At 42.6% G+C, this 12,797-nt stretch overlaps 1 protein-coding gene across 21 annotated transcripts in view; it reads left to right on the top strand.

Annotated features, from left to right (window-relative positions):
• The window catches only part of LOC140738067 (calcium/calmodulin-dependent protein kinase type II delta chain), a 548,084-nt gene that overhangs the window by 327,996 nt on the left and 207,291 nt on the right, over positions 1 to 12,797 (top strand). For all 21 annotated transcript variants that reach the window (XM_073065146.1, XM_073065137.1, XM_073065143.1 and 18 more), the window contains exon 9: positions 12,292 to 12,386. In XM_073065146.1, coding sequence (XP_072921247.1) covers positions 12,292 to 12,386 — 95 coding nt within the window. The remainder of the gene's footprint in view (positions 1 to 12,291; positions 12,387 to 12,797) is intronic.

Below are 12,797 nucleotides of genomic sequence, written 5' to 3'. Positions count from 1 at the left end.
ACAAAATACAGGAAGAACTCAGTGGGTAAGGTAGAATCTGTGGAGGGAAATACACAATAAACATTTCGGGTTGAGTTCCTACTTCAGGACTGTAGAGAAAGAGCGGAGATAGGCAGTATAAAAGGGTGGGGATGAATGTAGCAAGAGCTGGCATGTGCTAGGTGAGTCCAGATAAGAGGTGGAAGATGAAAGTGTGGTGCATTGGAAAAGGGAAACATGTAAGAGGTCGTAACAGAAAGTGTCAAAACAGAAGCTAGAACCTTGTAGGCGAAGTCAGTGGACCATGGAATGTTCCCCTTCGCCACCCTTTTGTTCTGGTCATCACCCATACCTTCTTCTCTCTGGTTCCACTCGACCTCCTTCCCTTTATTCCTTAGTAATTACCTCTTCCTTACTGCAGGAATTCTCAGATAAAATATGAATATGACAGTAGTATGCAATTCAGCTATGAGAAATGTAGTCATGGGAATATAGGAAATATAAAATGGCATGAGTATGAATGTGTTCTTGATAATTAGTGTTGACATAGAGGGCCAAAGTTCCAGTTTTCCTTGCTGAATGAATGGAGACCCTATGATGTAACAGGCTACTTCCTTACATGAATCTGTGAAAGGCTCTTGCGGTTTGGAGATAGAAAATGCATGTCAAATCACAATGTTATGATATTCATGGGAGATTTCAATATACAGGTAGATTGGAAGATCAGGTTGGTGATGATTTTGGATCCTAAGAGAGGAAATTTGTAGACTGCCAATGAGTTGGCTTTTTAGAGCAGCTTGTGGTGGAGTCCATGGGATCAGTGATTCTGCATTTGGTGTTGAGTAATGAACCAGATTTGATTAGGGAGCTTAAAGAAAAGGAACCCTTAAGAGACAGTGATCATAATATAATTTGAGAGGAAGAAGCTAAAGTCAGATGTATCAGTATTAAACTGGAGTAAAGGGAATTACCGAGGGATAAGAGAAGAGTTGGCCAGAATTGATTGCAAAAAAAAACATTAGCAGGGATGATGGCAGAGCAGCAAAGCTGGAATTTCTGGGAGCAATTTTGAAGGAACAGGATAAATACATCCCAAAGAAGTATTCTAAAGGCAGGAAGACACAATGTTGGTCGACAAGAGAAGACAAAGCCAACAGAAAAGCAAAAGAGAGAGCATATAATAGAGCAAAAGTTATTGGGAAGTTAGAGAACTGGGATACTTTTAAAAACTAACAGAAGGTGAATAAAATGTCATAAGGAGAGAAAAAAATGAAATATGAAGGTAAGCCAGCCAATAACATCAAAGCGGATACCAAAAGCTTTTTCAGATATATAAAGAGTAAAAGAGAGGCAAGAGTGGATATCTGATCACTGGAAAATGAAGCTAGAGAGGTAGTATTGGAGGACAAGGACAAACTGAATCACTATTTTGCCACAGTCTTCACTATGGAAGATACCAGTGGGAAGTTCAAGAATGTCGGAGGGCAGCAGTGAGTTGGGTTGCTATTACTAGATAGAAGGTGTCTGAGAAGCTGAAAGTTCATAAGATAGATAAGTCACCTGGACCAGATGGACTACATCCCAGGGATCTGAAAGAGGTAACTGAAGAGATTATGGAGACATTAGTAATGATCTTTAAAGAATCACTAGCTTCTGGCATGGTTCTAGAGGACTTGAAAATTTCAAATATCACTCCACTCTAAAAGAAGGGAGGAAGGCAAAAGAAAGGAAATTATAGATCAGTTATCTTGACCTCAGTACTTGGGAAGATGTTACAGTTGATTGTTAAGGATGTGCTTTCAGAGTACCTGGAGGCACACAATAAAATAGGCCTAATTCAGCATGGTTTCCTTGAGGGAAAATCTTGCCTGACAAATCAGTTGGAATTCTTTGAGAACAAGCAAGTCAAGTCAAGTCACTTTTTATTGTCATTTCGACCATAACTGCTGGTACAGTACATAGTAAAAATGAGATAACGTTTTTCAGGACCATGGTGTTACATGACACAGTACAAAAACTAGACTGAACTACGTAAAGAACAACACAGAAAAAAAAAAGCTACACTAGACTACAGACCTACCCAGGACTGCATAAAGTGCACAAAACAGTGCAGGCATTACAGTAAATGATAAACAAGACAATAGGGCAGGAAAGTGTCAGCCCAGGCTCTGGGTATTGAGCAGTCTGATAGTTTGGGGGAAGAAACTGTTACATAGTCTGGTCGTAAGAGCCCGAATGCTTCGGTGCCTTTTCCCGGACAGCAGGAGGGAGAAGAGTTTGTATGAGGGGTGCGTGGGGTCCTTCATAATACTGTTTGTTTTGCGGATGCAGTGTGTAGTGTAAATGTCCGTAATGGGGGGGAAGCGAGGCCCCGATGATCTTCTCAGCCGACTTCACTATCCGCTGCAGGGTCTTGCAATCCGAGATGGTGCAATTTCCAAACCAGGCAGTGATGCAGCTGCTCAGGATGCTCTCAATACAACCCCTGTAGAATGTGATGAGGATGGGGGGTGGGAGATAGACTTTTCTCAGCCTTAGCAGAAAGTAGAGACGCTGCTGGGCTTTCTTTGCTATGGAGCTGGTGTTGAGGGACCAGGTGAGTTTCTCCGCCAGGTGAACGCCAAGAAATTTGGTGCTCTTAACAATCTCTACCGAGGAGCCGTCGATGTTCAGCAGGGAGTGGTCACTCCATGCCCTCCTGAAGTCAACAACCATCTCTTTTGTTCACATTTAGAGACAAGTTGTTGGCATGGGTAGACCATGGAGAATCAGTTTTGTGTACTTGAATTTTGAGAAGGCCTTAGACAAGGTGCTGCACGTGAGGCTGCTCAGCAAGATAAGAGATCTTGGTATTACAGGAAAGATATTGGCATGGATAGCGCACTGGCTGATTGGCAGAAAGCAAAGAATGAAGGGAGTCATTTTGGATTATCTGCCGGTGACTAGTGCTGTTCCACAGGGGACTGTGGAAGGATTTCTTACAAGGATTTCTTCTTTTTACGTTGTATGTCAGTGATTTCAATGATGGAATTAATGGCTTTGTGGCCAAGTTTGTGGAGGTTACGAAGACAGGTGGAGGAGCAGGTAGTTTTGAGGAATTTGAGAAGCTACAGATTAGGAGAATGGGCAAAGAAGTGATAGATGGAATACAGTGTTGGGAAATGTATGGTCATGCACTTTGGTAGAAGGAATAAAAGACTTTTTTCAAAATGGAGAGGAAATTCAAAAATCTGAATTCCGACTGAACTTAGGAGTCCTTGTGCAGGATTCCCTAAAGGTTAAATTATAGGTTGAGTTGGGGGTGAGCATGGCAAATGCAGTGTTAGCATTTGTTTTGAGAGGACAAAAATATAAAAACAAGGATTAAATGCTGACACGAGGAAATCTGCAGATGCTGGAACTTCAAACAACACATACAAAATGCTGGTGGAACGCAGCAGGCCAGGCAGCATCTATAGGGAGAAGCGCTGTCGATGTTTCGGGCCGAGACCCTTCGTCAGGACTAACTGAAAGGAGAGATACTAAGAGATTTGAAAGTAGTGGGGGGAGGGGGAAATGCAAAATGATAGGAGACCGGAGGGGGTGGGATGAAGCTAAGAGCTGGAAAGGTGATTGGCGAAAGTGATACAGAGCTGGAGAAGGGAAAGGATCATGGGATGGGAGGCCTCAGGAGAAAGAAAGGGGGAGTGGGGGGAGCACCAGAGGGAGATGGAGAACAGGCAGAGTGATAGGCAGAGTGATGGGCAGAGAGAGAGAAAAAAAAACAAACAACTAAATATTTCAGGGATGGGATAAGAAGGGGAGGAGGGGCATTAACGGAAGTTAGAGAAGTCAATGTTCATGCCATCAGATTGAAGGGTACCCAGCCGGTATATAAGGTGTTGTTCCTCCAACCTGCGTGTGGATTCATCTTGATAGTAGAGGAGGCCATGGATAGACATATCAGAATGGGAATGGGATGTGGAATTAAAATGTGTGGCCACTGGGAGATCCTGCTTACTCTGGCGGACAGAGCATAGGTGTTCAGCAAAATGGTCTCCCAGTTTGTGTCGGGTCTCACCAATATATAAAAGGCCACACCGGGAGCACCAGATGCAGTATACCACACCAGCCGACTCACAGGTGAAGTGTCGCCTCACCTGGAAGGACTGTCTGGGACCCTGAATGGCGGTGAGGGAGGAAGTGTAAGGGCAGGTGTAGCACTTGTTCCGTTTACAAGGATAAGTGCCAGGAAGGAGATCGGTGGGAAGGGGTGGGGGGGACGAGTGGACAAGAAAGTCACGTAGGGAGCGATCTTTGTGGAAAGTAGAAAGGGGGGAGGGAAAGATGTACTTGGTAGTGGGATCCCGTTGGAGGTGGTGGAAGTTACGGAGAATTATACGTTGGACCTGGATGCTGGTGGGGTGGTAAGTGAGGACAAGGGGAACCCTATCCCGAGTGGAGTGGCGGGTGGATGGGGTGAGGGCAGATGTGCGGGAAATGGGAGAGATGCGTTTGAGAGCAGAGTTGATGGTGGACGAAGGGAAGCCCCTTTGTTTAAAAAAGGAAGACATCTCCTTCGTCCTGGAATGAAAAGCCTCATCCTGAGAGCAGATGTGGTGGAGACGGAGGAATTGTGAGAAGGGGATAGCATTTTTGCAAGAGACAGGGTGGGAAGAGGAATTGTCCAGGTAGCTGTGAGAGTCTGTAGGTTTATAGTAGATATCAGTAGATAAGCCGTCTCCAGAGATGGAGACAGAAAGATCAAGAAAGGGGAGGGAGGTGTCGGAAATGGACCAGGTAAATTTGAGGGCAGGGTGAAAGTTGGAGGCAAAGTTAATGAAGTCGACGAGCTCAGCATGCGTGCAGGAGGTGGCGCCAATGCAGTCGTCGATGTAGCGAAGGAAAAGAGGGGGACGGATACCCGTATAGACTTGGAACATGGACTGTTCCACAAAGCCAACAAAAAGGCAGGCATAATTGGGACCCATGCGGGTGCCCATGGCTACACCCTTGGTTTGGAGGAAGTGGGAGGAGTCAAAGGAGAAATTATTGAGAGTAAGAACTAATTCCGCTAGACAGAGGAGAGTGCTGGTAGAGGGGAATTGGTTAGGTCTGAAATCCAAAAAGAAGCGAAGAACTTTGAGACCGTCTGGGTGGGGGATGGAGGTATATAGGGACTGGACGTCCATAGTGAAAATAAGGCAGTGGGGGCCAGGGAACTTAAAAACATTGAAAAAATTCGAAGCGTGAGAAGTGTCACGAACATAGGTGGGAAGAGATTGAACAAGGGGGGATAAGACAGTGTCAAGGTCTGCAGAAATGAGTTCGGTTAAATGATTAAATGCTGAGGTTTTATATGGCACTGGTGAGGCTTCACTTGAAGTATGGTGAGTAGACTTTGGTTCCTCACCTAAGAAAGGATGTGCTGACATTGGAGAGGGTTCATAGGAGGTTAACGAAAATGATTCTGGGTATGAAAGGCGGTTGACGTCTTTGGACCTGTATCCGGTGGAATTTAGAAGAATGAGGGGAGATCTCACTGAAACCTATTGAATGTTGAAAGGCCTAAACAGAATGGATGTGGAGATGATGTTTTCTATAATGGAAGTCTAGGACCAGAGGGTCTAACTGCAAAATAAAGGTACACCCATTTAGAGTATAGAAGATGAGGAAGAATTTCTTCAGCCAGAGGGTGGTGAATCTGTGGAATTCATTGCTACAGTTGGCTGCGGAGACCAAGTATTTTAGGGTGTATTTAAGGCGGAGGTTCTTGATAAGTCAAGGCATGAAAGATATGGGGAGAAGGCAGGAAAATTAAGTTGAGAGGGAAATGCATCAGCCATGATCAAGTGGTAGAACAGTCTTGATGGGCCAAATAGCCTTATTCTGCTCCTACGTCATAATAACATGGGTGATGTAAATACTGTAGTGCTTGGGTGGCCGTAGATGGACCACAATTATGTCAGCAAATATATTGAGTGCTTACGGAAAGTGTTCACTGGAAGTTTTCATGTTTTATTGTTTTACAACATTGAATCACAGTGGATTTAATTTGGTTTTTTTGACACTGATCAACAGAAAAATACTGTTTCATGTCAAAGTGAAAGCAGATCTCTACAAAATGATCTAAATTAATTACAAATATACAATACAAAATAATTAATCGCTTAAGTATTCACCCCCTTTAACATGACACACCAAATCATCACTAGTGTAGCCAATTGGTTTTAGAAGTAACATAATTAGTTAAGTGGAGATCACCTGTGTGCAGTCAAGGTGTTTCAATTGATTTTTGTAAAAATAAACCTGTATCTGGAAGGTCCAACTTCTGGTGAGTCAGGTTTACACAGGTACAGGTTTATAAAACTACACCATGAAGACAAAAGAACACTTCAAGCAACTCTGTGAAAAAGGTTATTGTAAAGCATGTCAGGAAAATTTCCAAGTCACTGAATATCCCTTGGAATACAGTTAAGTCAGTCATCAAGAAATGGAAAGAATATGGCACAGCTGTAAATCTGCCTACAGCAGGCCATCCTAATAAGCTGAGTGACAGTGGAAGAAGGGGACTAGTGAGGGAGGCCACTGAGAGACCTATGACAACTCTGGAGGAGTTACAAGCTTCAGCGGCTGAGAAGGGAGAGACTGCACGTACAACAACTGTTTCCTGGGTGCTTCATCAGTCACTCGGGAGAGTGGCAAAGAGAAAGACACTGTTGAAAAAAACTCACATAAGATCTTGGCTGGAGTTGCTAGAAGGCATGTGGGAAACGCATAAGTCAGCTGGTGGAAGGTTCTAAGGTCTGATGAAACCAAAATTGAGTACTTGGCCATCAAACTAAACACTATATTTGGCCTAAGCCAAAAACAGCGCATCATCAAAAACACACCATCCATACCATGAAGCACGGTGGTGGCTGCATCATGCTGTGGGGGTGCTTCACTGGAAGGGTTGTGAAAATAGAGGGTAAAATGACTGCAGCAAATTACAGAGAAATCCTGGAGGAAAACATGATGCAGTCTGCAAAAGAACTGCAACTTGGGAGATTTGTTTTCCAGCAAGAAAATGATCCAAAGCTTAATGCTAAAGCTACACAGGAATGGCTTAAAAACAACAAAGTTAATGTCCTAGAGTGGCCAAGTCAGAGTTCAAACCTCAATCCAATTGAGAATTTGTGGCTGGACTTGAAAAGGGCTGTTCACTCATGATCCTCATGTAATCTGACAGAGCTTGAGCAGTTTTGTAAAGACAAATGAGAAAAAAATTGCAGTGTCCAGATATGCAAAGCTGATAGAGACCTATCCACACAGACTCAAGGATGTAATTGCAGTCAAAGGTGCATCTACAAAATATTGGCTTGAAAGGTGGAGTAATTATTCTATCAATTATATTTAATAATTGAAATAAATTTAGATCAATTTGTAGAAATTTGTATTCACTTTGACATGAAAGAGACTTTTCTGTTGATCAGTGTTAAAAAAGCCAAATTAAATCCACTGTGATTCAATGTTGTAAAACAATAAAACATGAAAGCTTCTCTAGGTGATGAATACTTTCTATAGGTTCTGTATCTTATGCTCCATACATTTTCCATGTATGGAAGCTGTATTTGATAGTCTTTGATTGTCATTTCCTTTCTCATGTTGGCTATTAGGTTAACTGCCAATTTCAAAATTCAGAGTGAGTTTATTGTTAAAGTACATATAGCATATGTCACCCTGAGATTAATTTTCTTGCAGGCATTCACAGTAGATACAAAGAAATCCAGAAAGGAGTAAGGATAAGATTGGCAAGGTGAGGAAACTTGAGATGACCCAAGAGGTCCAAAGTTTACTCAGGATAGAATGGTAGTATATATATGTTTTTAGAAGCTAAAATCAGGCTGGACCCTTTTGGAATATAAAGATAGCAAGGGAGTGCTCAAGGACAAGTTCAAAGTCAAAAGTAAATTTATTATCAAATACATATGTGTCACCATTTACAACCCTGAGATTCATTCTTGTGGCATTCACAATGAAAAGTAATTTAATCAATAAGAAACTGCACTCAAAGATGGACAAGCACCAGTGTGCAAAACACACCAATTTGTGCAAATACAAAAAAAAACTAATAATGATAAATATTGAGAGTATTACTTGCAGAGTCCTTGAAAGTGACTCCACTCATTGTGGGTGTCAGGTGAGTGAAGTTATCCACTCTGGTTCAGGAGCCTGATGGTTATAGGGTAATAACTGTTCCTGAACCTGGTGGTGTGGGTCCTGAGGATCCTGTACCTCCTTCCTGAAGGAGCGAGAAGAGAGCTTGGCTCGGGGAGAGGGGAGGCAGGGTCCTTAGTGATAGATGCTGCTTTCCTGCGACAGTGCCCCTTCTAGATGTGCTCAATGGAGGGGAGGTTATTTACCTGTAATGAACTGGCCTGTATCTTTACAGGTTTTCCCATTCATGGGCATTGATGTTTCTTTACCAGGCTGGGATGTAATCAGTCAGTATACTGTCCACTAGATGACATGCCGCATCTTAGCAAACTTCCAAGAAAATAGAGGTACTGCCCTGCCTTCTTTTTAAAGGCACTTAAGTGATGGACCCAGGCCAGATCCTCTGAAGTGATAAAACTGAGTTATTATTTCAGTGGATCAGAAGTTACTGAACCTCTGATCCCCTGATGAGGACTGCCTCTGGATTTCTCCTCCTGTACTCAATCTCTCTCCTATGTGTTGATTCATCACCATCTTTGATTAAACCAACTACAGTGGTGGTATCGGAGCTGAATTCATCCTCACAGTCATAGTGCTGATTCATACGTTAAAGTATAATTTAGGCCATGAACACCATTTCTCAAAACATAGAGACACAGAAAACCTACAGCACAATACAGGCCTTTTGGCCCACAATGCTGTGCTGAGCGTGTACTTACTTTAGAAATTACCTAGGGTTACCCATAGCCCTCTATTTTTCTAAGCTCCATGTACCTCTCCAGGAGTCTTTTAAAAGACCCTGTCATATCCACCTCCACCACCGTCGCCGGCAGCCCATTCCACGCACTCACAACTCACTGCATAAAAAAACTTACCCCATAGTTTTAAGAGCGCCTTAAAACTATGCCTTCTGGTGTCCTGTTAGCCATTTCAGCCCGGGAAAAAGCCTCTGACTATCCACACGATCATTGCCTCCCGTCATCTTATATACCTCTATCAGGTCACCTCTCGTCCTCCGCTGCTCCAAGGAGAAAAGGCCGAGTTCACTCAACCTATTCTCATAAGACACACTCCCCAATCTAGGCACCATTCTTGTAAGTCTCCTCTGCACCCTTTCTGTAGTTTGATCATCCTTCCTGTAGTGAGGTGACCTGAATTGAGCACAGTACTCCAAGTGGGGACAGACCAGGGTCCTATATATCTGCAATATTACCTCTTGGCTCTTAAACTCAATCCCACGGTTGATGAAGGCCAATGCACTGTAAGGCTTCTTAACCACAGAATCAACCTGTGCAGCAGCTTTGAGTGTCCTATGGACTCGGACCACGAGATCCCTCTGATCTCCAATGGTAAGACACTGCCAAGAGTCTTACCATTAATACTATATTCTGCTATCATATTTGACCTACCAAAATGAACCATCTCACACTTATCTGGGTTGAACTCCATCTGCCAGTTCTCAGCCCAGTTTTGCATCCTATCCATGTCCCACTGTAACCTCTGACAGCCCTCCACACTATCCACAACACCCCCAATCTTTGTGTCATCAGCAAATTTACTAACCCATCCCTCCACCTCCTCATTCAGGTTAATTATAAAAATTACAAAGAGTAAGGGTCCCAGAACAGATCCCTGTGGCACACCACTGGTCACCGACCACCATGCAGAATATGACCTGTTTACAACCACTCTTTGTCTTCTGTGGGCAAGCCAATTCTTGATCCACAAAGCAATGTCCCCTTGGATCCCATGCCTCCTTACTTTCTCAGTAACCCTTGCATGGGATACCTTATCAAATGTCTGGCTGAAATCCATATACACTACATCTACTGCTCTACCTTCATCAATGTGTTTAGTCACATCCTCAAAAAATTCAATCAGTCTCGTAAGGCCTGACCTGCCTTTGCCAAACCCATGCTGACTATTCCTAATCATATTATGCCTCTCCAAGTGATCATAAATCCTGCCTCTCAGGATCTTTTCCATCAACTTACCAACCACTGAGGTTAGACTCACTGGTCTCTAATTTCCTGGGCTATCTCAACTCCCTTTCTTGAACAAGGGAACAATATCTGCAACCATCCAATCCTCTAGAACCTCTCCCGTCCCATTGATGATGCATAGATCATTGCCAGAGGCTCAGCAATCTCCTCCCTCACCTCTCACAGTAGCCTGAGGTACATCTTATCTGGTCCCGGAGACTTATCCGACTTGATGCTTTCCACAAGCTTCAGCACATATTCTTTCTTATTGTCTATGTGCTCAAGCTTTTCAATCTGCTCTAAGTCATCCCTACAATCAGAAAGATCCTTTCCCGTAGTGTATACTGAAACAAAGTATTCATTAAGTACCTCTGCTATCTCCTCCAGTTCCATACACACTTTTCCACTGTCACACTTGATTGGTTTTATTCTCTTACATCTTATCCTCTTGTTCTTCACATACTTGTAGAATGCCTAAAAAAATGACTCTTCCATGAAGGTCATATTTGTGCAGGTGTTGCTGCACAGTAGAACAGTGCACCACCACTCCAAAGTCTGCTAAATCTTCCTCAAGGTTTTTTGCAGTCAAACGGGAGTTTTGATTTGCCTTTCTAGCAATCCTACGAGCAGTTCTCTCGGGAAGTTTTCTTGGTCTTCTAGACCTCAACTTGACTTCCTGTTAACTGCCATTTCTTAATTACATTACAAACTAAGGAAATGACTACCTGAAAATGCTTTGCTATCTTCTTATAGGCTTTTGCTTTGTGGGCATCATTTATTTTAATTTTCAGAGTGCTAAGCAGCTGCTTTGAGGAGCCCATGGCTGCTGATGGTTGGGACAAGGTTTGAGGAGTCAGGGTATTTATAAAGCTTTGAAATTTGCATCACCTGGCCTTTCCTAACAATGACCGTGAACAAGCCATAGCCCTAACAAACTATTTACGGTCTGACACCTTGGTAAAAGTTACCTGAGAGCTCAAATCTCTTGGGGTGCCCAAACTTTTGCTTGGTGCTCCTTTCCTTTTTTCACTCTAAAATTGTACAAAGCAAAAATAATACACTAAACTTGCTTAAAATGTTGAAAAGAATGTTTCATCTTTAACTTTATGACTTCTGGAGATCAGTTCATCTTCTACTCACTTAACTATTCACAGTAACAGAAATTTTGACCAGGTATGCCCAAACTTTTGCATGTCACTGTATCTACATATTGTGTCAAGAAACCTTCCTGAACACACCTATCAAACTCCACCCCATCTAAACCCCTCACTTTTGGGAGATGCCAATCAATATTTGGGAAATTAAAATCTTCCACCATGACAACCCTGTTATTATTACACCTTTACAGAATCTGTTTCCCTATCTGCTCCTCGATGTCCCTGTTACTATGGGTGGTCTATAAAAATCACCCAATAGAGTTATTGACCCCCTTCCTGTTTCTAACTTCCACCCACAGAGACTCTGTAGACAATCCCTCCAAGACTTCCTCCTTTTCTGCAGTCATGACACTATCTCTGATCAGCAGTGCCACGCCCCCACCTCTTTTCCTCCCTCCCTATCCTTTCTGAAACATCTATAGCCTGACACTCTAAGTAGCCATTCCTGCCCCTGAACTATCCAAATCTCTGTAATGGTCACAATATCATAGCCCCAAGTACTGATTCATGCTCTAAGCTCATCTGCTTTGTTCATGATGCTTTTTGCATTAAAGTAGACACATCTCAAATCATCAGTCTGAGCGCATCCCTTCTCTATCACCTACCTATCCTCTGTCTCGCACTGTCTCCAAGCTTTCTCCATTTGTGAGTCAACAGCCTCTTCCTCTATCTCTTCAGTTCGGTTCCCAACCCCAACAATTCTAGTTTAAACTCTCCCCAATAGCCTTAGCTTTAAAAAGTGGAAGGACAAAACAATCTGTACTGATTTGGCTGTCCTCTTCTAGTAACTTTAACTTCCCATTTGTAGCAAGTTTGCAGTAGCAAGCTAGAATATGTGTACAACTCCACAATTCAGATTGAGCTGAACCCTGCGTTTTAATCAATTAAATATCATTTCATTGTTTTGCCAAACATAAGTAGTAAGAGTTGACTGCTTGACTGTATTTTACGCTTATCAATTCAGATTAGAGATATGAGTATTTTAATTTCTACAGGCGTTATTCTGTATATACTGCTGGTTGGTTACCCTCCTTTCTGGGATGAAGATCAGCATAGACTGTACCAACAGATCAAAGCTGGTGCTTATGATGTGAGTAGACTGACTACCTCTCACTGATTCAAGAACTTGAAGATGTTTAAATAGTGTGCAGTAGTTTTATTTTAATTCATTTGATTGCTGTGACACCCATCATTTTTAAATAACGTGCTGTGGTACCACCTGCATTAGAACATTTGTTTGATTTTATCTGTTCCGTATATTTGGCCATCAATGTTTCAGGAATTGGCATTTTAAATCTTGGCAAAATTACCAATCCGCACTCAGATACTTTCCATCTCATTTAGACTTCTAATACTCAGGGTGCCTTTGAATTCTGGCAAAATCACCTCTGAAACAGTGTTGTGATAAGTGAACTACCCTGAAATGTCATTCGAGGTTCGATATTCCTGGTTCATTTGAATAGCCAAAAACTGCTGGATCTTTGGTACAGTATCTGTTATT

The sequence above is a fragment of the Hemitrygon akajei genome, chromosome 13, assembly GCF_048418815.1.
Source record: "Hemitrygon akajei chromosome 13, sHemAka1.3, whole genome shotgun sequence".
NCBI lineage: Eukaryota > Metazoa > Chordata > Chondrichthyes > Myliobatiformes > Dasyatidae > Hemitrygon > Hemitrygon akajei.
This window is presented reverse-complemented; position numbering and strand designations above follow the sequence as displayed.